Raw genomic sequence first — 26,323 nt, forward strand, 5'->3', positions numbered from 1 at the left:
CGGGGACAGCCCAAGATAGTGCTGGGGTCAGGGGAAGCAGAGCAGGTAAGCAGAGAGGAGGCTAGCCCTCTGCACAAGGCTGTCAGATCCTTTCCATCACCCAGAGACACGACACGTCCATGCCTGCCCCCGGGAGCCCGGCCACCTGCCCAGACTCAAGCCTCTTGGGAGGGGGCGCAATGACAGTCCACATGGCGAGTCACAGAGGAAGGCAAGACACAGGAAGCAGCTTCGTCTCTGTCCACACAGAGTGCAGAGCCATCTCAGCCAGTCTTGGGGCTTTAACCCATTTATGCCTAGTGTTCCATTACTGCAACACTAAGCTTGTGGGAGTTACTTATATCCTACTCTTCAAAGTCATTGCCAAGGTCTGATTTTTTATTTAAAAAAAAAAATTGCAACCTCCAGCATAAATGGGTTAAATCCCCTTTTTTTATGACCCCCATGTTTATATCCCCAGCCTGGACTTCTCCCCTGAAACCCCCAGACTCTTATCTCCAGCTGCAGATTCAGTGTATCCACCTGGATGTCCAAACTCAGCCTGTCCAACACTTAATTAATGACCTTTCCCAAACTCACACCGAGCTCTTCCCCACTTAATTAATGGTACCTCTGTCTTTCAAGGGCTCTAGCCAAAACCCACTAGCCGTCCTCAGCCCCTCTCCTCTGACACTCCATTTCCAATACATCAGCAAATGTTACCAGCTTTACCTGAATACTACAACCACTGGTCCCCATCTCCACAGCCACCCCCCCCCCCCAGTCCAAGCCATCATCACCTCCTGCCTGGACTAACACAGCCATTTCCCTCCTGGTCCCCTTCACCCTCCCAAAAGTCTGTTCTCTACACACACAGCCAGGGAGATCCCTTTAAATATGTACAGGAGATCAGTCAATCCATGCCTTTAAAATCTCCATGGCTTCCCACTGCACTTAAAATCCAAATCCTTCCATGGTCCCCATGATCTTGTCCTTGTTAACCTCTCTGATCTCATCTTCCAGTACTTCATCCTCCCACACACCTCAGTATAAATAATCTTCAGCCACACTCTCATTCTAGATTCTATCCACCTGCCAAATACACTCCTGCCTCAGGACCTTTGCATATGCTGTTCCTGCTTGCAAGATGTTCTCCCCGATTCTGCCCTGAGCAGCCTCCTCATCCATCCAGCCTTAGTTCAAATGTCACCTCCGCCAAGAGGCCCTCCTCTTCTTAATGCAAACTCCTATCTTCCCATCTTGCGTTAGGAGTTCATTTGACAGATGAGGAAACTGAGGTTAAGCAATCTATACAAGCTCCTAAGGGAAAGGCCAGGATAAGCAGGGATCATGGCTGGGATGAAACCATAACCCCCAATCCAACAACAGAGGCCAGGTTTGGAAACTGGTGAGTTTGAGTTTCAACCATGGGTCCTTCCTGCTGTGTGACCTCAGGAAAGTGCACTAGCCTCTCTAAGTCTTCATTTACTCTTCCCAATGGAATCATAGGAATACAGCACCTTTTAGAATGTCATGGGATAAAGTGAATGGAAGCTCCCTGAAGGCAGGGACCCTGCCTGTCTTGTTCACAGCTACGTCTTCAGAGCCAAATGTAGTGCTCAGCAAATAGCAGGTGCTTGAAAATCAAAGGAAGGTTTGGAATGTGCCTGGCACAGTGCCTGACCCATGCCGGAGACCTCGACTCAGGCTCCTTGGAAGTCTGTGGATCCTGTTTTTGAAACGACAATGAGCGGAGGGGACAGGGACTGGGGTTCCTAGAGGATGTTTTAACAGGGCCTGGGATACTGACAGGAAGTCAAGCTCCAGCCTCCCCAGACTAGAGGGAGACAAAGGCAGCCTCACCCAGCACAGCCAGGGAGGGCAGGAAGCTGGGAGTGCCACACTCCGCTGGCCTAGATTGGGGCTTCCTGTCCTGGTTTCTTCACACGAGCTCTGCCACCGCTATTGTGCTGCAACAATGGGAGGCTCGGGCCACCCACTGAGGAACTGCAAACAAGCCGGTGTGAAGGCCACAATGGGCAGCTCGTGACCCGGAAAGAATGGGCAGCAGAGGCTCTGGGCCCAGCCCTCCTGCTGCCCAAGGCACGACTGGCTTTTCCAGGCAGCACGGCGTCCCCTGCACTGGCAGGATGGTGAAAGGGACCCTCCAGGGCGACTCTTCCTTTGTCCAAGGCTTGACAGCTTTGAAACACTCAGGTCAAAAGCAGCTCTCATCTCCGAAGCCTCCCTTAGACACAATACTGTTCTCAGGATTTCCAGGGCTGCCTGAGAAACTCCTCCAGCCTTGGAAGCTTTGCCCATGCCTGGACCACTTGTCCTCACATCTGCCCAAGTCCTCCTCTTCATTTTATGAATATGATGATGAAATACGTCAGGGATACAGAAAAGAATAGAGAGAAACAACAAACACCCACAAACTCATCACTACCCAGCTTTGGCAAATCTTAACACTACACCGAATTTGCTTGAAACCATTTGCAAAAAGGAATTCAACAAGTCTGGGGGAGGCACAGACTGGAAACGGGATGAGGAGGCTCTCGGGGGTGCTGGAAATGTTCTATATCTTGATCTGAGCAGTGGAGACACAGGTCGCTGCATATGCAAAGCCCCAGCAGTATGCACTCGAGATTAGTTCAGTTTACCCACAGTACCATGCAAATATCAAACCTCCATGTATTAAATAGAAAAGGCAGAAAGGAATCATTACAGAGAGAGGTGAGCCACTGGGCACCTTCTCTCCCTGCAAGGTACTTGGAGCTGGTGCTCCTCATTCCCACGCATGCCTCTGCCCACTTACCAAGCTGTGTGCATCTATAAGCAAGAGAGAATATTGTTTTGCATGTTCACAACATTTTTATAAGTAGCATGCTTTCAGCAACTTGATTTTCTCACTCAACATCATGTCTTCCACATTTACCCATGTTGATATGTACACCGGGCAACATCTGCTATCCAGACCCCACCCTTACCCCACACCACATCGAGCTGCCAGCACCTGCATCTCTTGGCCTGAAGACCCCGCTCTCATGTGCAGGGCAGGCCAGAGGTGCTGAAGAAGTAAGACTGCCTGGGAGCAGCCCTCAGTGATGGCCAGCAGGACCTGGCATGAAAAGACAGATGAGGAAACTGAGGCACTCGATGGACACTATCTCCCCGAGTGCCTTGATGGATTCAGCTCCGGTGGCCCCCATGGTAACCCGCTTGATGACACACCTTTCTTGGCTGCCTTCTCCTCCCTGCCTCACTCCCCCACTCTCCTATTGATGCTTCCTGGGGTGACCTCCCAAGTATGCTATTTGCCCTTGAATCAGTCTCGGGTCATGTTCTTTGGGGAATCCACAATAAGACAGACCTCAGGTTGTTCATTTCATTGCTTACTAGTCAAAATTACAGCATGAAGTAACCATTGCCATGCTGCAGACACTTGTTTCAAACATCCTTACTGTAAACAATGGCGCTCAGGTGTAAGTTCTTTCAGCTGTATACTCACGTCGACTGGGGTATGGGTATACAAGTTCCTCTAGGTGATGCACATGTTTCCTCGAGCCCAGGCGTTCAAGTTCCTCTAAATATATATCCAGGTCTTCTGGGGCATAAGAGAAGGACCAGAGAGACTATTTACTCAGCTCCCGGCCTGAGTGTTTCCAGGGTCCCCAGAGCTCTAGACTGAGCAGGAAGCCACATCATAATTGATTAGTGATGTCTGCCATGGATGTGGCAGGGAGAGGGTTAGAAGGATGATGAGTTTGCCATCTCCAACAAGCTCCCACTTAATGGAGATACCAAGAGTATGAGACACTGGTCTGAGGTCAAACAGCAAACTGGTGAGAAAACACAGATTAGAACCAGGTCTCCCGATGCCAGGCCAGGTCTCACCTGTCACCCTAACCTGAGCCCAGTGGTTCTCAACTTGGGGGTGATTTTGCCCCCTAGAAGACATGTGCCAATGTCTAGAGACATTTTGGGTTGTCACAACTGAGGACAGGGGTGCTCCTAGCATCTAGTGTGTAGAGGCCAGGGATGCTGCGAAACACCCTACAGTGCACAGGACAACCCCACAAAGACACAGCTGACCGCAAACAACAGTGACAAGGTCAAGAAATCCTTGCCTTAGAAAAGGCTCTAATTAAAACCTAGAAAAAAATCCAACCTCTTCCACCGCCCAAATACTGTCTAATGCGGGCTCTTCTCACCCCACTGGCTCAGCTGCAGGTACACTGGTCTCCTTTTTGTTTCTTGAACACACCAGGCCCCCAGCATCCAGGCCTTCGCATGTGCTGTTCTTTGCCTACAGAGCTTTTCCCAAGACATTCAATTGGCAGGAGAGGTCCCTCCTCTCACAGGCCACCCCTGGACCCATATAAGAGAGGATCTCACCCACTACATAGCCACCTGAACCCTGTTACCCTTCACAGACGTCTCCGCTATTGGCTGTGCTCTTATCAATTAAGTATGGATAGGTTTGATCATTCAGTATCATCTCCCTCACTAAAGTATCAGCTCCCTCAGGGCAGAAGACAATTTCCTTGGCCATCTACGCAGCGCCTGGGACAGAGGCTGGCACACAGCAGGTGCTCAAGAGAGACTGGTATGTGGAGAAAGGATGGGAGAGACAGGGAGAAACTGAGAACAGGCTCCAGAAAGTAAGCTGATATCGAGCTGGGAGAGGCAACTAGAATAAGAACACCTTTTTAACTCACTAACTACACCTTTAGGCCTCATTATGTGCAGGTGCTGCTCTAGGTGTTTTAATCCTCAAACTCGAGGAGGCAGGCATTGTTATTACTATGTCCATTCTACAGAAGAGCCTAAGGCCCAGCGCAGTAAAGACCTTATTTAAAGCCACACGGCTGGTAAGTGAAGGAGCTGGGCCTTAAACCCAGACAGTCTCCATCATGCGCCATCAGTGAGTGACTGTGGACAATGAACCGCATCAGCCTTTAAAACAGGTAGCAGCTGCCCTTAGGGGTGCCCCTGGGGAGCTGCCATCTGCCTGGAACCCATGGCTGCTGTTGCCTGGGGAGGATAAATCTCTCCCTGGAGATAAAAAGGACAGAAAGAGGCCTTGAAGTCACTCCCTGAGACTGATGCTGGCAACCTGATCTGCTTGGGGAGGGGGCCCGACTGCCCCCAAGGACACCTCTGCCGTGGCTGGGGTGACCTCACCAGACATATGGTGAAACTTGAGAGGGCCAGGGTATGGGCTGGGAGCAAAGGGAAGCGATGAGTGGGGGTGGGTGGGGGGAGCTCCAGAACACAGCCAAGACAAAAGGGGGTGCCCTGAGGACCCCATCCCCAACATGATCTGGGTGGCGGGGAGTCGGAAGCACAGTGTCATGGAACAGCAAGGGCCTTGGAATCTGAGCGATGATAATAAAATCGCTATAACAGCAGAAGGGGGCTTACACAGCCTGCTGCAAGCCGCCCCACATAGCCCAGAGTCTGGGGAGCTCCCCAATTGCCCAATGACCCCTTCAAATGCCCAAATCCTATGCTCCATCCATCCAAGTTCTGGGTATTTATCCTACAGGGGAAAATAAATCTCATATGTGGCATGAAGCTTTACCTTCAATATCTGATTTATAATTCCATCACTGGGGGTTTAGTTAAATAAATTACCATCCAGCTCAACAAGGAATGATCATGCTAAAAATAGTTTGCAGAAGTCTATTTAATAACATGGAAAAGGACTGTTGATGTATCCTTAACTAGGAAAAAAAATCAAGTTACAAACAAGTACGTAAAATATAATCTCACTGTTGGTTAAATAAATTCTCTCTCCCTAGGCATAGAAAAATGAAGTATGGAAGGAAATACCCATACTACAAGAAACTATGTAGGAATGTGGCCAAAATTACTAGCTGTCCCCCAATATCATTCTCTGCTTTTCCTTTAGAAACAGAACTCCAGATTTAAAAATAAGGACTGTATTTCCCAGCATCCCTTGCAGCTAGGTGTGGGCATGCAACTAAGTTCAGGTCAGTACAGCATACATGGCATATTATGTACAAAATCTTCAAAGTATCCTTGTGGGTTGGGGGAGGAATGGGTAGGGATTCTCTTCTGCTATTCCCTTTTCCTACTGATTGGATTGCAAATGCAATGCCTGGAAGTGAAGCAGACATCTTATACCATGAGGTAGAAGCCACGTGTTGGGGAAAACAGAGCAGCATTCAGTAGGCACTTATGTTCCTAGTGATGGTACAGCCAACATATCCGCCCTGGGTCACCTATAATTACAGAATAAGGAAATAAACTTTCATCACATTTAAGACACTGTTATTTGGGTTTTATCACAAGCCACTGAACCTAATCCTAACTGACAGAGGGGCATTCTAAAGAATTTCCATTTTCTTCTTTCTTCATTTATTTCCCTTTCCAGATTTCTACAACGAACATGCTACTTTTTAAGCAAAAGTCATTTTTAACATAAATGCATGTTTTTATTTTTCTGGATGGGAGGGGTACTAAACACACAGGCTCTCTCTCGCCCACCCCATCACCTGCCCCAATCATCAGGACCCCTGGCTTCTGTCTTCTCCTCCTTGGACATGTGTATCCCTGTGCAGGGAAGGCAATGCCCACCAGTGGGGAACAGAGCAGCGGCAAGGCAAATATGAGATGGAAAGGTTTACCTTCTGCAGAAGAGCCTCTGAGCTGCCGAACAGCCCTCCTTCTCTGAGTCAACTCTGGAAACCTGGGGACTCCCACAAGCTGGCCTGGAGCTTCCACAGCCTGGGCCAGAACACAAGAATGTCCACCACCCAGAGCCCACACCACTGCCCAGGCTGATTAAAACCCTCTCCACTCTGTTCCCACCTAGCATTCCTTCATCACGTCCGTGCCAGGGGCCAGAAACAGAGAGCCACTGGCTCAGAACCAACTGAGGCTTTCCCAAAAGACCCAAATTTTGGATTTGAAACATCCTCTCCAAGGATTCCACCGCTGACTCATTCAGTCACAGACATACTCTGAGAGGACTGGGAAGAGATAGCTTTTTTTTTTTTTTTTACAAAGTCAGACTTACTACTCCTTTACTCCCATGGCACATTTACAAAGTCCATATATGTATCTATAACTCATTTCATTATATAGTCCACAGCACAAACATATTGCTTTGAATTGTATCTTTAACAGGCTAATTTCTTCCTGAAAGCATACAAAGAACCTACAGCTGAGGCCTCCTGGGAATATACCAAGGCACCATCCACCCTGGGGCCTTTGTACTTGCTGTTCCCTTTGCCTGGAAGACTCTTTCTCCAGATATCTGCAGGGCCCCACCCTCAATTCATTCCTGTATTAGTCTGTTCTCACACTGCTAATAAAGATATACCAGAGACTGGGTAATTTATAAAGAGGTTTAATTGACTCACAGTTCCCCATGGCTGAGGAGGCCTCACAATCAAGGCAGAAGGCAAATGAGAAGTAAAGTTATGTCTTACATGGCGGCAGGCAAGAGAGCTTGTGTAGGGGAACTCCCCTTTATAAAACCATCAGATCTCGTGAGACTTACTCACTATCACGAGAACGGCATGGGAAAGACCCGCCCCCATGATTCAATTACCTCCCACCAGGTCCCTCCCATGACACATGGGAATTATGGGAGCTACAATTCAAGGTGAGATTTGGGTGGGGACACAGCCAAACCATATCAATTCCCCTCTAGAATCAAATGCCAGTTCTTCTGAGGCCTTCCCCGACTGCTCCATTTGAAACAGACACCCATTCCCCTGCACACTGTATCTCATCCTCCTCCATCCCCCACAGCACTGCCCTCCACCTGCACTGAGCTGTTTCTTCACTTACAGTTCCTGTGTCCCCTACAAAGTCAGTCCCAGGAGGGTGGCAGCTTGTTTGGGCAGTGTCCACCCACTGGACCTAGAACCGTGCTGGACTGGACACAGAGCAGATGCTCAGTAACAAGGGGTTCAGCAGGTGACTGATGGTCAGCATGTTCGTCCTGCATAACAATCCCACGAGGTGGGCTACTGCATCCCCTTTTTAGGAAAGAGGAAAACAGGGCATGAATCACACATTAGGCTCTGGAGTCAGCCAAGCCTCGCACCTCAGTTGCCTCATCTATAAAATCTGTGTAATGGAGCCTCACCTTCCAAGTCGCTGACATGAGGATTAAATCTGACACTGCTTGTAAATAACTTGTTGCATCTGCCCACGGTGGGAGCCCCCGGCCCCCAGGATCCAGCCAGGATCACAGGAGGTGCCCAATAAGTCCTCACTAAATGTCCAGTGAAGGGGTGGGCACTTTCAATTCCATGTAGCCCCTGGACCAGCTCAGACCAGGCCCCTTCCCTGGGCACATTTCCTTGGCACCATTCCTTGCACCTATAGAAATGTTGGAGGCCTTTAAAAATACGTGCATTGGCTCCAAATACAAAAGGAAAACTGCATTGACAAAAAGAATAAATCTTGATTTAAATGTCTACAAAATTACCAATCAACTCTGCCTGTGGCTATGTGCACAGAGAATGCAGGGAGTGTGTGCTGTGGGTGCATCTTAGCGGGTGTACCATGACAGGAGCCTTGGGGTGGCTCCCCAGATGCAGCAGACCCTGAGGCAAGAAGTGGAGTACAAGTAGTTTCTTTGGGAGGTGGGAGGTGGGAGGTGGTCCCTGGAAACACCAACAGGGAGGTGGAACCAAGAAGGGAAGGCAGCCCACGAAGGGTATGAGACCAAGCAAGTTACCACCATGAGGCCCCAGACAGACCGTGTCGAACGCACACCTCACAGCCACCCTCAGGGAGTGAGGAGGCCAGGGAGTCTGTACACCAGCCCTGTCTGTCACTAGTTTAAGGGCAGTGGGGGTGATCCTGGCACTCCCCATCTTCCCTGAAAGTGACAGAGCAGCTCAGAGCAGACAAAGCCATCAGGCAGAGGAGTGCAGGTGCTGGCAGTGGAGCGTCCCTCTGGTGTGCCCTGGAGTGGCTGAGGTGTCGCAATGCAGCCTCAAAAAGAAAGAGGGTGTAGGGCCCCCTGAGCATGGGGGGGTGAAAGACAGGGCTTTGCAGCACCGCAGCCACACAGGCCAGGCACTTCAGCAGATGTTCTCCTAATACACACCAGGACGGCCTTGCTGCCTGTTAAAACACCAAAATACTTCTGAGCTGATGCGGAAAATCTCTACATGTGCAGGGCTGAAGGTCAGAGGAGGTGGCTGCGGAACCACAGGCAGTCCCCGGTCAGACGTGGAGGCAGGTTTCACGTGGAGCAGACACAGGGAGCAAACAGCATCGCGTGTATCTGAGGATACAGCATCACGGGCAGGGTCAACAGCTGGGGCAAAGGCCCCAAGGCACATTCAGTCTTTCCAAGACAATCCTATCGAAAACGCCTATCCCTGCTCTGTTTTCCTCACAGCACCTGTCACCATGGACATTATGTGTGTTCATTATCAGTCTATTATCCATCTAGCCCACCTGAATCCAGGCTGCATCTGCGGGGAACCCATACACATTCCCCTGCGGAGGCCAAAGATATGGCCAGCATTCCACCTCCTCCTCCCATGCCCCAACTCTCAGAAGCCCTCCCTACCCTTAGAAACTCTCCCTACTCCTTGCTAGAAGGGCACTGTATCTCCTAAGCAAGCAGTATGTAAGAGTGGATGAGGCTCAAAGGCTAGAACTAGCCACCTGGTTCAAATCCTACCCCTGCCACCTACTGCTCTGTGACCTAGACAACTGACTCCATCTCTCTGGGCCTCATCTATAACATGGATGGGGACCATAAAACTACTGACTTCATGGGCTATTGTGAGGCTGATATGAAATACTGCAGGCAGGCCAGGCGCGGTAGCTCACGCCTATAATACCAGCACTTTGGGAGGCTGAGATGGGTGGATCACCTGAGGTCAGGAGTTCGCGACCAGCCTGACCAACATAGTGAAACCCTGTCTCTACAAAAAATGCAAAAATTAGCCAGCCATGGTGGCTCACATCTGTAATCCCAGCTACTCGCGAGGCTAAGACAGGAGAATCATTTGAACCTGGGAAGCAGAGGTTACAATGAACTGAAATCGCACCACTGCACTCCAGCCTGGGTGACAGAGCAAGATTCCATCTCAAAAAAAAAAAAAAAAGAAAAGAAAGAAAAAAAGAAATACTACAGGCAAAGCATTTAAATGGCCTCAAATCCCAGGTCTGCTGCTTACAAGCTCTAAGACCTGAAGTAAATTATTTATTCTCTCTGCCTCCATTTCCTCCTCTATAACAGGGGGATAAAATGAGTACACAGGATTACAATGAGAATTACAGAAGCTAACACACATAACAAGCACTTGAATGGTCCCTGGTGCATAGCAGGTGCTCAAAAAACATTAGCTATTATTGGCCAGGTTCACACCTGTGAGCTCACACCTGTAATCCTAACACTGTGGGAGGCCGAGGCAGGCTGACTGCTTGAACACAGGAGTTCAAGCAATCAATCAATACGGCAAAACCTCATCTCTACCAAAAATACAAACAAACAAACAAAATAGCCAGGTGTGGTGGTGCACACCTGTAGTCCCAGCTACTCGAGAGGCTGAGGTGAGAGCATCACTTCAGCCTAGGAGGCGGAGGTTGCAGTGAGCCAAGATCGCACCACTGCACTTCAGTCTGGATGACAAAGCAAGACCCTGCCTCCAAAAAAAAAAAAAGCACTGGCTATTATGATCTCCCCATCTTGAGTTTCTAGAGTGTCTGCAGGGAGTCCAAGCCCTGGTGCAGGTAGACAGAACCCACTGTGCTTCCTAAGGAAACCTGGATTTGGATCAACCACATCTGTAGGGCTTCTACATGCACCAAGCACACTCACATTTATCCCACACTATTTTTACTTATTTTTATTAGTTTTTTCCATCCTGCAAATAGCTCTATTATTATAGACTGCCTGCTTCCGAGTCTCCTGAGGTGAGATGAGAAGGGGAAGGCTTTATAAACTGCAGAGCCCCCCACATCCTCATCACCACCAGCGCACCCCTCTGCCCTGCCCCATCCTCCTTGCTGACTGCCAACCACGTGACTTCAGCAAGTCACCACACTTCTGAGTCAATTTCCTGGACCAAACAAAAAAGGGGGGAGGAGTAGTTGTTGAGGTTTAAGTGAAATGATGCAGGTGAACACTTCGTAACTACAAACACTTCCTGGAAAAAGTGGCAGAAAGGCTGAGCCAGGAGAGGGAGGCTGGACTAGGAAAGGGGGCAGGAAGTTGCTTGTGATGATATTCTAGGGGGACAAGTCCTCTGCAAGTACCAACCATCCCAGCAAGTGTTAACCAGGGCCTGCCGTGCACCAGGCACCGAGCTGGGTGCTGGAGACACAGATATAAGCCATGACCCTGCCACAGAAGGACTTATGCATTCTTACATTCGCCTGTGTAGTCAGCAAATACTTACTGCACACCTATTATGTGCCAGGCACTGCACTAAGAGCCAATGACACATCAGTGAATGAACAAATCAGACTAACTCCCCACCTTCACAAAGTAGTGGCAGAGACAGACTATACACTGATTTTAAAATAAAATGGCAGGTAGGAATGATTGCTACAAAGAAAACTAAAGCAGGGTAAGAAAACAGAGAAGGATAAGGTGGGAATGCCATTTCAAGGAGCTGTTCAGAGAAAGCCGTTCTGAGAAGATGGCATTTGAGCAGACACAGGGAGCAAACAGCATTGCGTGTATCGGAGGACACAGCATCATGGGCAGGGTCAACAGCCGGGGCAAAGGCCCCGAGGCACATTCAGTCTTTCCAGGACAATCCTATCGAAAACGTCTATCCCTGCTCTGTTTTCCTCACAGCACCTGTCACCATGGACATTATGTGTGTTTATTATCAGTCTATTATCCATCTAGCCCACTTGAGTCTCACCTCCAGGAAGGCAAGGATGTTTGTCTGTCTAGGTCACTGTGGTGTCCCAGAGCCTAGGATTGGACCCAGCACACAGCAGACCCTCGAAAAGGATGTGTTTAATTAATTAGTCAATCAATCATCTAGAGTAGACTACTCCCACCCCCACCCAGATTCTAGGCCCTGGTAAAAGGTGCCCAGTTCTCACCCCACCCCGCCCCATTCCCCACCACATTGGGAGAGGAAGTTGATGCAAAAAACAAGTTGCAACAACCTGTCACGAAGAGGTCTGATGCAACAGTGGGGAAAGGCGGTGGGGGACACTGAGAGGAACCCAATGCTTTTCTTCACGCAGCCCCCATCAAGGGGCTGGGGCCTGGCCTACAATCTTTCCTGAGTTCACCAACAACCCATCCTTCCTTCAACAGATATTTATGCAGAGCCTTCTCTACATGATGGGGCTACCTTATGGGTCTCAAACTGGTAACTCAGAGGCATCATTCCTTTGGCCTGCAGAGGGGTTTGAGAAACTTGGGTCTAAGTTTGAATATCAGATTTCCCATTAAAATCCAAATTCCCAGCTTCTTTTGAAAAAACTGACACATGGGTCTCAAATGCCCACAAGGCTGCAGGTGCTGTAGAGCAGAGTGATAGCCATCACCTTCACCCAGGACAAGTGCTCCTCAATTTCCCACCACCCAACCCGCTGCTGCGCCCTGTGAACACCTGAGTGTGAGACTTCTGTCCTAGACACAGGCAAGGCAAACCTGAACCTGCTACTTCGTCTTTACCCTCACCCAGGGCAGACATCACTAATGGAATGCAGATCTTTTTCCTGCTAAGTCTTCTCCAAGCCGTTCAGAATTTATCTCCCTTCACTGTTGTCAGAAATGGTCTAAAATCCTTCCCATTCACAACCCAGCTTCTCCCTACTCCTTTGGGCTCCTCAGTTGTTGATTTTTTTCCTGAAAAATGGGCTCATCAGAGTGGGATTCTAGCAGAGATTCTCAACCTTGGTACCTTGACAGTTCAGTGGATAGTTCTTTGCTGTGAGGGATGTCCTGAGTATTATAAGACACTCAGCAGCTTCCCTGCCCTCTACCCTCTAGATACAAATAACAACCCTCCTCTCCTCAGTTGTGACAATCAAAAATGTCTCCAGACATTGCCCATGTCCCCTGGAGGCAAAATCATCCTTGGTTAAGAACCATTGCATTATAGCAAAGCTAAGAAAATGGCCTCTAGACAGAGCCAAGTATTTTGGGTTCAAATCCTGGTTCGGTCATTTGCTGGCTGTGTGACCCTAAACAGCCTCTCTGTGTCTCAACTTCCTTCTCTATGAAATGGGGATATAAAAATGGTACCTGACTGCTAATGGTATGAAGTTTCTTTTTTTTTTTTTTTTTTTGAGATGAAGTCTCGCTCTGTCACCCAGGCTGGAGTGCAGTGGCACCATCTCAGCTCACTGCAACCTCCGCCTCCTGGGTTCAAGCGATTCTTCTGCCTCAACCTCCCAAGTAGCTGGGATTACAGGTGCATGCCTCCACACCCGGCTAATTTTTGTATTTTTAGTAGAGACAGGGTTTCACTAAGTTGGCCAGGCTGGTCTCGAACTACGGACCTCAGGTGATGCACCTGCCTTGGCCTCCCAAAGTTCTGGGATTACAGGCGTAAGCCATCGTGCCCAGCCAATATGAAGTTTCTTTCTGAAGTGATGAAATGGTCCTAAAATTAGATGGTGGTACAATTCTATGAATATACCGAAAACCATTCACCTGTACACTTCAAATGTGTAAATTGTATGGTGGTATGTGAATTATATCTCACACTATTACACCAAAAGAAGAAAAAAGAAATAGACACCTGCATCACGGGGGCATGGGGAGAATTTGATGGGTTAGGATAAAATGCACTAGGAAGCACTGTACGAACTGTAGCCCTTATCGTCAGCACCAGCCCTCGCCCATCTGGGGCCTGCATGGGTGTGTGGCTGGAAGGAAAAGCCTCAAGTGACGGAGACAGTGGTGGCTGGGAACAGGCCCTGCTTTGGGTGGCATTTCCCGCCGGAATGTCCTGGACAAAGAGAACCAAGTCACTCGGGGCCCCAGGATGCAGGGCGGGGTGGCTGGACGTCCTGGGGTCCTTGTGCCTGTCTGCAGCAGGACAATGAGTGGAATGCGGTCTCCTCTCTGTGGGGCTGACACTTGACATCTGACGACAATGACTTTCAAGAGGTTTTGTTTTTTCCTCGGTCCAACAATTTTTTTTCCATCTTCCCAAACAATTGTTCTTGGGGCTGGAGGGCGAGCAGTCCCCCCTTAGCTGGTGAAGGATTGTATTTGTAGAGTCAGGAAACAATGCACAAAAGTGAGAGAATGTAAAAATAGTGGCATTCAGGGCCCAGGCCTCGGGGAGGGAGGCACAGCCATGGAGGTTTCCTCCCATTGATTTTTCCCAGAGCCTGCTCGGCCCCAGGGAGGGAATTCTGGCAGCAGAAGGGCCAGTCTTAGGAGTACAGACACTCGCTGCTTGGCTGCAGCTTGGGGTCTTCAGTTTAGGGCGTGTCAACTATGTACCCAATGCTTCCCACGATTGCCTCATCCTAGACAATCTCATCTCCATTTTACGAAAAAGAAGACCGAGGTTCTCAGTGGCTGACACGGCAGCCTCAGAGCATGCAGCTAAGCAGACAGAGCTGGCCTCTGACCTCGGGGCCATCAGAGTCCAGGCTCTGACTTTCTGCCACATCCACTCTGACCCTCTCTTGCGATCTCAGCTTCCCTGACCAGCCACTCACTTCCCACTAGTGATGGGGCCACATCATTAAAGTTGTGACCCCCAAGCTCCACAAGGGAAGAAACTTCTGTCCCTGGGGCCCAATACAGTGCCAGGCCTTCTGATCCAACGTGAAAGGAGGGAGAACTTGCAGGACAGAAAGGACCCAGAGCTTGCAGACATCAGAGGACTCTCAGAGAGGCCCCAACAGCCCTTGACCATTGTGGTGGGCTGAACAATAATCCCTCAAAGACGTCCACATACTAATCCACGGAACCTGTGAATACATCACCTTCCATGGCAAAAGGGACTCTGCAGATGTGATTAAGGTAAGGATCTTGGAAAGGGGGGATTATCAATAGCATTGAGGTGGGCCCAACATAATCACAAGGATCCTTAAAAGGAAAAGAGGGGCTAGGCACGATGGCTGAAGCCTATAATCCCAGCACTTTGGGAGGCCGAGGTGGGTGGATCACTTGAGGTCCGGATTTTGAGACCGGCCAACATACCAAAACCCAATCTCTAGTAAAAATTTAAAAATTAGCTGGATGTGGTGGTGCACACCTGTGGTCCCAGCTCTTGGAAGGCTGAGGCGTGAGAATTGCTTGAACACGGGAAGCAGAGGTTGCAGTGAGCCAAGATAGCGCCACTACACTCCAACCTGGGAGACAGAGCAAGACTCTGTCTCAAAAAAAAAAAAAAAGAAAGAAAGAAAAAGAGGGAGGTAGGAGAGTGAGTGGTGAGTGTCAGGGGTCACAGGAAGACCAGAAGACGCTATGCTGCTGGCTGGGAGATGGATGAGGCCACAAGCCAAGGAATGCAGGGGCCTCTGGAAGCTGGAAAAGGCAAAGAAACTGATTCTCCCCAGACCCACCAGAAGGAGCACAGCCCTGCTGGTACCTTGATTTCAGCCCCGTAAGACCCAGTTCAGACTCCTGACCTCCAGAAGTGTAAGATAATAAATCTGTGCTGTTTAAAGCCACAAGAAACTAATACGACTGCTAGCTCGAAACATGTACACGAAAGAAAAGCAAACCTGTTGTATCTCCATGAATCATGGCCAAACACAATCCTAATACTCTGTTATTATGATTACTACAAAATAGATATTATCATACAGTCTAGCTATACATTTCATACATTGTTTGGCATATGTTTAGTAAGCTGCAAAATGCTTTCTTTCCCCACCCACAAAAGTATCTACAAACAAATATTCATTAAGGACAGATGGTCTAATAACAGTAATTACTATAATAATTACAGCAACATCAAGTATCTTTCACTATTCAGATCCATTCAGTTCCTGAGTTTAGAAAGCAAGAAGCCATTTAGAAAGATCAGATAAGGGAAACCTTGGGATACTAAGCTGTCAGAACTAGACAATGCCTGCATTTCCAATGAAACGTGGACATGACAACCAGCTGCAACACGTATTAAGTGCTTACTGCATGCCAATGCCAGGGGTACAGGAGGAAGCGACTCCTACACCCCCATTTCACAGACAAGGAACAGAGTTATTTGCTCAAAGTCATGCAGAGGAGGAGGACGGAGCCAGATCTAAGAGCAGGCCCCGGGGTCTTCGAGCCAAGTCTCTTTCCCATGGGGCTATACTGCTTCTTCAGTTCAAAAATTGGGAGAATTTAATTAGGGGAAGGAGAATAGTGTAGCCTCGTGGGAAGACCAGGAGTTGGGAGGCCTAAATCAGCGTCCCCAATCCCTGGGCCGTGGGCTGTTAGGAACCGGGCCACACAGCAGGAGGTGAGCAGCAGGCAAGAAGCAAAGCTTCATCTGTATTTAGAGCCATCCCCATCGCCTGCATGACCACCTGAGCTCCGCCTCCTGTCACATCAGCAGCAGCATCAGATTCTCATAGGAGCACAAACCCTACTGCAAACTGCCCATGCCGGGGATCTACGTTGCACCCTCCTTATGAGAATCTAATGCCTGATGATCTGTCACTGTCTCCCATCACCCCCAGATGGGACTGTCTAGTTGCAGGAAAACAAGCTCAGGGTTCCCACTGATTCTACATTATGGTGAGTTGCATAATTATTTCATTATATGTTACAATGTAATAATAATAGAAACAAAGTACACAACAAATGTAATGTGTTTGAATCATCCTGAAACCATCCCTTCCCCACCCCTAGGTCCGTGGAAAAAAATGTCTTCCAGGAAACCCGTCCCTGGTGCCAAAACGGCTGGGGACCACTGGCCTAGATCACTTAGGCATCCCTGGGTGGAGTGACACAAAGGGATCGTCACAAAAGGCAAATGTGGTCACCCACTGCCCTGCCCAGCCCATCAGCCGCTCCCCGCTTCTCTGAGAACCCCCTCCAGAAGGGCTCTGCAGGACCTGACCTCAGCCTCCAAGCTGTGCTGCAGCCAGCCCGGCCTCCAGGCTCCTCAGCTGTTCTCCAAACACACCCAGCTTGCTCCTGCACCCAGGCCTCAGCACAGGTGCTCCCTCCACCTGCAACACTCATCTCCCTCCTGCCAGCTGCTTCAAGTCTCACATTCCCTGCCCTCCCCAGTGAGATCCAAGGTTGGTCAGGGCCCAGGAAACCCATGCATAGGCTCCCATACTTAGTGCCACCATGACTATAACTTAACCTTGATTTATGTGATGATTCAATTAATAACAGGCTTGCCCACCAGCCTAAGACCTCTCAGAGGTCCCACTTACTCCCAGTTTTCATCTTCTTTCATTTATGCTCATTCTTGGTGAGTGAGTGGATGGACGGGTAGAGGGAGGGAGACCCCTTTCTCTGGGGCAGGTTCCTCACCTGTAAAATAGACACTGTGTGATAACACTGCCGGCTTCATGGATTACCATGAGGACTACGAGAAATGCTGCACACTAGCTGAATGATTTCAGATGACTGATTCCTCCTCTCTGGGCCTCAGTTTCCCCATCTGCACAGCGCCCACCACTCAGGGCCTGCTGACCTGGTTGCCAAATGTAGCCCTGCCACAGACTCGCTGTGGGACCCTGAGAAAGCTGCTCCCACACTCTGTTCCCTCGTCCGCGAAACGGGGAACAGTGGTCAGATGAGAGGATCTCAAAGGGCTCCCAGCTCTGGGGCTACGAGGTCAGGCCCACACATTCTAACCACCTCGACTCCCTGCCTTCCAGCCAGACCAGTGACAACCAGCCACACCACAGACTACGACAGGTCACCAGGGATTCTGCAAGGGAGTCTTTCAATGGCTCCTTCCCTGGGGGACCTGACTATGGGACAGAGCCCCCGAGGAGGGAGGGGAGATGATGGAACCAGAGAAGCATGAAGAAGCCCCCTCAAACAAGGGCCCTGAAGAGGGGATGGCTGAGAGCTGGAAGATGGAGGTTCTGGTGTCAGACAAGCTGGTTCAAGTCCCCACCTGTCAGCGGGGGAGGGTACGTGGGCCTCTGAACCTCAGTTTCCACCTAACTCAGAGAAGGAAACAGATAACGAACCCTAACTTCAGAGTCGCACCAGAGTGAAATGCCAACACTTACGTTACCATCACTGATGGGGTTCTTATCTGTCAGTGCATCGAGGTAAAAGCAGCCCTCTCCAACACACAGACCACGCTGTACTTTCCCGACATTTCCCCAGAGTCGTGTGTCTCATTCCACTGCAGCCCCACTGCCTAGTCTGCCCTTCCTAGGTCACCCCAGGCTTTTTCTTACCTCAGGGACTTTGCACGTGCTGTCCCCCGCCCCCCATCGTCACTGCACAGGATGCTCAAATATCACCTCCACAGAGAGCCTCCCCTGACCATCCTGGCTGAAGCAGCCTCCCCCAAGCCACAAGTCACCCCCAAGCCACCCTCTACCTCGATAATCTGTTTTAATTCCCTGTAATGCCGGTAGCACAAAGTGTTGTTCTATGCATTTTGCTAATTTAGAGTCCTCCTCTCTGCGCACTGCCAGCTCCATGAGGGTGAGGGTCTCTGGCTGCTTGTGCTGAATCCACAGCATGGGTTGAGGTAGACAGAAGATGCTGAATAAATACTGGTTAAGAGGGGAAAGGAGGTGAAGTTCCACAAGCCTCCAAGCTTCCATTTCTACGTATGTAACACAGGGTAAAAGCCTCTATCTCTCAGTGTTCTTTTGAGGATTCAAGGAAATATCACTCAAAACATAAAGTGCTTAGCACAGAGAATGGAACACAATAAAAACCCAAATTTTTAAATTATCAATGTCCATCAACAGGAGAACGGATGAACAAATGGTGGTGTTTTCACACAACAGAACATGATTCAGTAATCAAAAGAAAATTGCTAACACACACAACAAACTGGACGCATCTCAAAAACATGGCCCAAGCGAAAGAAGCCAGACACAAAAGGGTGCAGCCACCTGTGGGATTCCACATCTACGAAGTCCCAAAACTGGCAAGATCCTTCTTTGATGACAGAGGTTAGAAAAGCCATCACTCGGCCGGGCCCAGTGGCTCACGCCTGCAATACCAGCACTTTGGGAGGCAGAGGCGGCCGATCACTTGAGTTCAGGAGTTCAAGACCAGCCTGGCCAACACGATGAAACCCCGTCTCTGCTAAAAATATAAAAATTAGCCAGGCATGGTGGCTACTCAGGAGACTGAGGCAGGAGAATCATTTGAACCCAGGAGACAGAGGTTGCAGTGAGCTGAGATCATGCCACTGCACTCCAGCCTGGGCGACAAAGCGAGACTCTGCCTCAAAAAAAAAAAGAAAAGTCATCATTCAAGGCTGGATAAAGACTGGCAAGGGGCTCAAGGGGACTCTGGAGGCAAAGAATGTTCTAGATCTTCACCTGGTGGTGATGCATACGTAATCACCAATGGAGCTGTGCACTTCACTGTCTGTAATTATCCTGCAACAGAAACTATTCCCTTTTTTTTTTTTTCAGCAAAGGGTTTAAAAGGAGATTGTCACCGTCCACCCTGGTTTGTCTACTGTCCACGCATGGGTTGTCCTGGCTCAAGCCCTGAGGGCCAATACATCGTTCTGGCTTCAGGCAGAGCCAGACCCCATCCCCATTCCTTCTACAACTGTGCATCCACGAAGCCCTGGCTTCTTTGAGGCCCGTTGCCAAAGAGACGAGCCACCCTCCACACACACCCCCTCGCTGCCTCCCAACCCTGCTTCTAAGAAGATTCGGGAACAGGAAGCCTGTGTCTGCTCTCAGGTTCTGAAGCAAAGAGGCTGGGGGTGGTGGTGCGGGGGAGGGGAGATGAGGGGCTGCCCCGTTGAATGAGACGTGCCTCGAATCCTGAGGGGATCCTCTCCGGGTGTGTGAGAGGTGTCCCCCGCCCACCACAGGCACAGAGACAGCCACAAACACCTGCTCTACCATCGTCACTGGGGCATCTCTAGGAGCTCCAGCACCCACCAGGCATGGGGCCGGCTTCATACATCAAAGGGCCCTTGCATGTTGCCTTTCTGCTTAAAATCCTCCAACAGAGGCTGTGCTATCAGAATGAGCTCACACTCCGTGACCTCACCTCCTACCCAACTCCCTTCTCCCTCATCTCCTCCCACACTGGCACCCTTGAAGGTGCAGAAACACATGAGACAGGCTCTTGCCACAGGACCTTTGCACTGGCTGTCCCCTCTGCCTTGAACGCCTGTCACCACGTAACCACATGACTCATTCACTCTGCTCCTTCAGGTCTCTGCTCAAACGTCACCTCCTCAGTGAAGCCTGCCCTGCCCACACCATTGAAAACTGCCACATCTTCCCAGCAGCCCAGCCCTCTAATTTTGCTTCATGTTTTTTCATAGCACTTATCACCTGAGAACACTACAAATTTTCCTTGGCTGACACCTTCATTGTCTGTCTTCACTGCACACACGGTGAGGGGGAGGGCTTTTGTCTGTATTGTGCACTGCGGCAGCCTGGACACTCAGTACACAGCAGGTGCTCCATAAATCACTTGTAAGCCCAAGGAGGTAAATTTGAGGTTTATCACGGAATGGACTTCCTACAATTTTCTGCAGGATTTCAATTGTCTGCTAAGAATATGTGCTATCTTTACCAATTAAAAAGCACAATTAGAAATCTGGTTTTAAAAGCCAGGTGGGAGCCATCTCTAGGTCAGTGGGTCTGATGCCCAGGAAGCGGGCATAAGAATTACCTGTCGAGCTTTTCAAAACACATGTTTTGCCCAGGAGGTATACCAGGAAATGACAGTCTGACTCAAGAGGTCTGGAAAAGCCAGGAAATCAGCTCTTTTTCCAAAGCTCCCAGATAACCCTGAAGGGCTCCAGGAGGTACACGAACCCGAGAATGGGCAGCAGGGCAGGGAAAGCAGCTCAGAGGAGGTCAGGGAGGACCCTGAGCATGATCTTGACAAACAGGCAAGATCTGGCCAGCCAGGCACAGTGGCTCACATCTGTAATCCCAGCACTTTGGAAGGCTGAGGCAGGTGGATCACCTGAGGTCAGGAGTTCGAGACCAGCCTGGCCAACAAGGCAAAACCCCATCTCTACTAAAAGTACAAAAATTAGCCAGACATGGTGGTGCATGCCTGTAATCCCAGCTACTTGGGAGGCAGAGGCAGGAGAATCACTTAAACCTGGGATGCAGAGGTTGCAGTGAGCCAAGATTGCTCCACTGCATTCCAGCCTGGGTGACAAAGTGAAACTCCATCTCAAAAAAAAAAAAAAAAAAAGATCTGGCCATGCAGAAGTGAGGAAGGAAAGGAAACTGGAGACCCAGATTTGCAAACCTTTGGAGTCACAAGGCAACCCCCTGGCAGACCTAATCCATGATCTCTCAGGCTACAGCAGGCGTCGGAATCACCTGGGGCACTCAGTGGAAATGCTGATTCCTGGGCCCTGAAGACTGAGAGGCTCCAACGCAGTGGGAGAGGGAGGAGCCTGGGCATCTGCCTTGTTAACATGCTTCCCCAGGCACCTGCGATGGGGCACCAGGTTTAGAAGGTGCTGGTTGAATCTTCTGGTTTCAGTATGTACAGTTGCCTTTCATCAGGAAAATTAATAAAGTCACAGGAAGAAAACTGGAAATCACACATTCTGACAGTGCCCACTGTCAATATTTCGACATGTCACCTTCCATGGCGTCTCCTGCAGTTTTTAGGCATGGCTGTCATCACAGGTTGCACATAATTTTGCATGTCACCTTTCCAGTGGTCCACAGTGGCTAAGGAAATGGGTGTGGCTCATGTCCCTAACCATTTCCCTATCCGACCTTTAGGTTGTTGCCGATTTTGAGCGCTCACAGTGGTGTTTCAATGAGTAACCTGGTACATAAAAGTATCTGGGGATTTTCCCCCCATGCTTAGGATTTTTTTCAGCAGTGGGATCCCCTGCAATTCCAGGGGAATCACTGTTTGGGAGTCTCTTGTTGTCTCCGCTAAGTGTTTTGCCAAAGGGTTTGCACCAATTTATTGCTCTAAAATGATGCCAAAGGCAACAAGTTCTAGCCGGGCGTGGTGGCTCACGCCTGTAATCCCAACACTCTGGGAGGCCGAGGCAGGTGAATGGCTTGAACTCAGGAGGCAGAAGTTACAGTGAGCCGAGACTGTGCCATTACACTCCAGCCTGGGCGACAAGAGCAAAACTCCATCTCAAAATAAAACAAGGCAACAAAAGTTCAAGCCTTATCAGCCGTGCAGCCCCATCACCATGCGGAGGAGGAACCCGAGGCCCAGCTGATGCTCATTAAGACTTCCTTCATGCCGGACACGGTTCCAAGTGCTTTCTCAACAGAAATCCATAAATCCTCACCACAGCCCTGTGGGCAGGGTGTGATGCCACGCACTAGCATAGAAGAAGCATTCGGCAAGCGTGTTTTACTATTATTATTACTTGCATTTGATTTTCCTCTAAAAATGATGTGTCTAGGCTGGACACGGTGGCTCCCATCTATAATCCCAGCACTTTGAGAGGCTGAGGTGGGCGAATCACCTGAGTTCAGGAGTTCGAGACCAGCCTGGCCAACATGGTGAAATCCCATCTCTACTAAAAACACAAAAATTAGCTAGGCGTGGTGGCGGGCACCTGTAGTCCCAGCTACTCAGGAAGCTGAGGCAAGAGAATCGCTCAAACCTGGGAGGCGGAGGTTGCTGTGAGCTGAGATCGAGCCACTGCACTCCGGCCTGGTTGACAGAGCGAGACTCTGTCTCAAAATAAATAAATAAATAAAATAACTAAAAAATAAAAAAGTAAAAATAATGTGTCCAGCCATATCACTGAGCAAAACTGGGGTTCCAGAAAGCTGGGCCAGGTTTCTTGGGTGGCACAGGTATGGCCCTGCAGGGTGCCCATGCCCCCAAGAAGGCGCAGGTGCGCAGCCCGTGGCAGCCCTGTTCCTGGTAGATCAGGCCGGCCCTTGTCCCTGTGACACTGGGTGAGACGTGCCCATGGCCATGCCTGCAGAAGAGATGCCCCAGCCCAAGCAGTGCCATAGGAGGACAGCACTCCAATGCCCCAAATACTGCCCCAGCCACCAACCACGGGACACAGACCCAGCAGTTCCCTTTTTCTCTTTGCGGAACTTCCCACCACATCAAGCTGGAAAGGAAGTCGGCAGCTCAGCGGGAGGAAAGGCGACAGTATACAAATCGCTTCATGTCTGCTGAGGAAATTTACTGCCCTGAAACTGAGGGCTGAGGAAGGAGGAAGGGACAGAGCAGGCTGGGCTAGGACTCACCCTGTCCACTGCCGTCCAGCCAGGATGGCCGCATGGCTGAGTGCCAAGGCCAATGGTGAAGTTGTCTGGAGAAATCAAAACAAGTGTACTCAGGGACCACATATCCCTGGGCAGGTCACTACGTTCGCCGACCTCAGTTTTACTCATCTGTAAAATGGGCAAAACAGGATCCACAACAAGAGCTACTAAAAAGATTTAAGTAAGAGAGGACCTGTAAAGTGCTTACCAGCACACAGTAGGTGCTCAAGAAATGTCCATAACTGGCCAGGCGCGGTGGCTCATGCCTGTAATCCCAGCACTTTAGGAGGCCGAGGGAGGCAAATCACCTGAGGTCAGGAGTTCAAGACCAGCCTCGCCAACATGGCAAAACCTCGTCTCTACTAAAAATACAAAAATTATCTGGGTGAGGTGGCAGGTGTCGGTAATCTCTGCTACTCGGGAGGCTGAGGCAGGAGAATCACTTGAACCTAGGAGGCAAAGGTTGTAGTGAGCCGAGATCATGCCACTGCACTCCAGCCTGAGTGATAGAGTGAGACTTGGTCTCAAAAAAAAAAAAAAAAATGTCCATACCAATTATTAAGTTCAAGCTTCTCATCCTGGCATCTAGCTACCACATCCTACCAGAGGCACCTCTGGCCTCCAAGTGCCCCACACTAGCCCCTTTCCTGATCACCACTAAGCATGTGACGCACCAGCAATGCACCAACCACAGAGCAGCAAGGAACTGTCTCAGGACAGAACCTCTGGGACCTCATTCATTCATTCAGCAGGTACTTACTGAGAAGCAGATGAGCTGAGACTGACATGAAGAGGGGGGGACATGTGGCTATCTAGGGGAGACTGTTCCAGACAGCGGGAATACCACCTGCAGAGGAACTGAGGCAGGAGTGAGCCCGGTGTGTTCAAAGAACAGCAAGGAAAGCTGAGAGAGGGTGAGGTGAGAGCAGGAAGAAACGAGGCAAGAGACTTAACCAGGAGCCAGAATGTGCAGTGCCTTGTGGGCCACAGTGGGGTCTTCAGCTTTTCTCTGGGTAAGGTGGGAGCCATGGAGGGTTCTGAGCAGAGGAGGGACAGGATCTGACCTGTGTTCTTAAGGGGCCATCTGGCTGTGTGTGAACAACAGACTGTAGCAGGGAGCTCAGGAGGAGGCTCCTGCAATCGTCCAGGCGGGAGGTGATGGAGGATTTGACCAGGGTGGTGGTGAGCTGTGGTCAGAATCCAGAGGTATTCCAAAACAGAGCCCACGGGATTTTCTGAGAGATGGGATGTGGGGGACGAGAGAGAGGGAAGTCGAGGCCGTCTCCCTGGTTTCTGGCCTGTACCACTGGCAAGGATGAAGGCCACTTTTATTGAGACAGGAAGACTGTGGTTTGGGGGGCGGGTAGAGAGTTCAATCTGGGACATTTTAAGTCTGACCTCACGCAAGGCAGTCTGGTGAAGGAGACAGACCGTCCGTCAGCAAATCCTTGCACAATGTGGATTCAACTGCAATCGTGCTGAGTGCTGGGCAGGGTGACCCAGGCGGAGGCATTCAGCGAAGGCTGCCTGGAGGAGGACACCAGAGCGGAGGCCTGAAGGCTGAGGAGCTGGGGACACACGAGGGAGGGGTTGAAAGCTGCTACCTCTGTGTGTCTTCAACTTTCCTCATCACTTCACCTCCCACTTCACATCCAGTGAGGACAGAGCCCAAGAATGAAGGAAGTGTGGTTTCTGGGGTTCAGAGCTCTGGGGTCAGACAGAGCTAGCTTCAAATCCCAGACCTACCCTTTTCTTGTTGCATGGCCTGAAGCTGGTGCCTTCACCACTCCCTGCCTCAGTTTCTACATCCATAAGAGAGGGTGATTCTGCCATGTTTTCAGGGTGTGTCAGGCTCTGGAAACCCAGATAAAGATGCCCACCTCTCTCCCCCAACCTGGGCACCTCCTTCCAGCCTCAGTGAGAAGCTGCTTTGCCAGGGAAGCTGGAAGGATGTGACAGGGCAGGGAGTGGCTGGACCCGCACGGCTGAAACCACTGGCTGAGGCCACAGATCCAGGCAAATCTCCGGCCCCTCCGCTGCCCTGGCCAGGCACACGGTGGCCCACAGAGATTTTCCATCAGGTCAAAACAGGAACTCCATGGAAACGCACAGCCTCAGCCTGCCACGGGGCAAGGTGTTTTTCCACAGAGCGAGGCTGAATTCAGTGTTAAATGGCTCTGCGGGGTGGCAGGGGCCACTACCCTCCGAAAAGAGAAGCGGGTACTAGCCAGTGGGAGACAGGAACCTGCTTCCAGCCTCAGCTTTGGGGAAACAGGCACCTATACCACACCCTTGCTCACACGGTTTCCACCACCGCACACGTTGCTCCTGCATCCCTGACCACACCAGGCACTCATTCGTTCTCTCAGCAAATGACGCATGTAGCACGTCCTGAAGGATAGGCACTGCTGTAGGCCCTGGGGATGAGCATGAACAAAAGAGATGAAGCTCCTGCCCTCACGCAGCTGATATTCTACAGGGGTGGAGCTGGAGCCAGGGAGATTCACCAGAATAGACTGCGAAGCCTTACGAAGAAATCAAGCAGGAAAGGGAGAGATAAAGCAAGGAGACAGGTGCTATTTTAAATGTGGTGGCCAGGAAAAGCCTCCCTGATAAGAACATGTCCAGCTGAGACCCAGATGAGGTAAGGAGGTAAGCCATGGGTTACCAAGGGAGAGCACACCACGGGCAGTGGGGCAGCAGGTGCAAAGGCCTGGCAGCAGGGGCCTGCTTGGTGCACAGGGACAACAAGGAGACCACAATGGCTGGAGCAGAGTGAACAGGTGACAGTAAGGACTGGGAAAGGGGACTCAGGCAGGGGGTGATATGGTTGGCTGTGTCCCCACCCAAATCTCATCTTGAGTTCCCACATGTTATGGGAGGGATGCAATGGGAGGTAATTAAATGGGGGCAGGTCTTTCCCGTGCTGTTCTCGTGATAGTGAATAAGTCTCAAGAGATCAGATGGCTTTATAAGGTGCAGTTTCCCTGCCCAAGCTCTCTCTTTGCCTGCCGCCATCCATGTAAAATGTGACTTGCTCCTC

At 50.2% G+C, this 26,323-nt stretch overlaps 1 protein-coding gene across 3 annotated transcripts in view; it reads right to left on the reverse strand.

Moving 5' to 3' along the window:
• The window catches only part of PREX1 (phosphatidylinositol-3,4,5-trisphosphate dependent Rac exchange factor 1), a 204,038-nt gene that overhangs the window by 124,812 nt on the left and 52,903 nt on the right, over positions 1-26,323 (reverse strand). The window contains exon 1 of one of the 3 annotated variants that reach the window (XM_034947458.3): positions 9,117-9,332. The exons of the other annotated variants lie outside the window; for them this stretch is intronic. Within the exon in view, the coding sequence (XP_034803349.1) occupies positions 9,117-9,317 (201 nt within the window). The 5' untranslated portion in view covers positions 9,318-9,332. Of the gene's footprint in view, positions 1-9,116; positions 9,333-26,323 lie in introns of those variants that run through there. 3 annotated transcript variants of the gene reach the window in all.

The sequence above is a fragment of the Pan paniscus genome, chromosome 21 (assembly GCF_029289425.2).
Source record: "Pan paniscus chromosome 21, NHGRI_mPanPan1-v2.0_pri, whole genome shotgun sequence".
Taxonomy (NCBI): domain Eukaryota; kingdom Metazoa; phylum Chordata; class Mammalia; order Primates; family Hominidae; genus Pan; species Pan paniscus.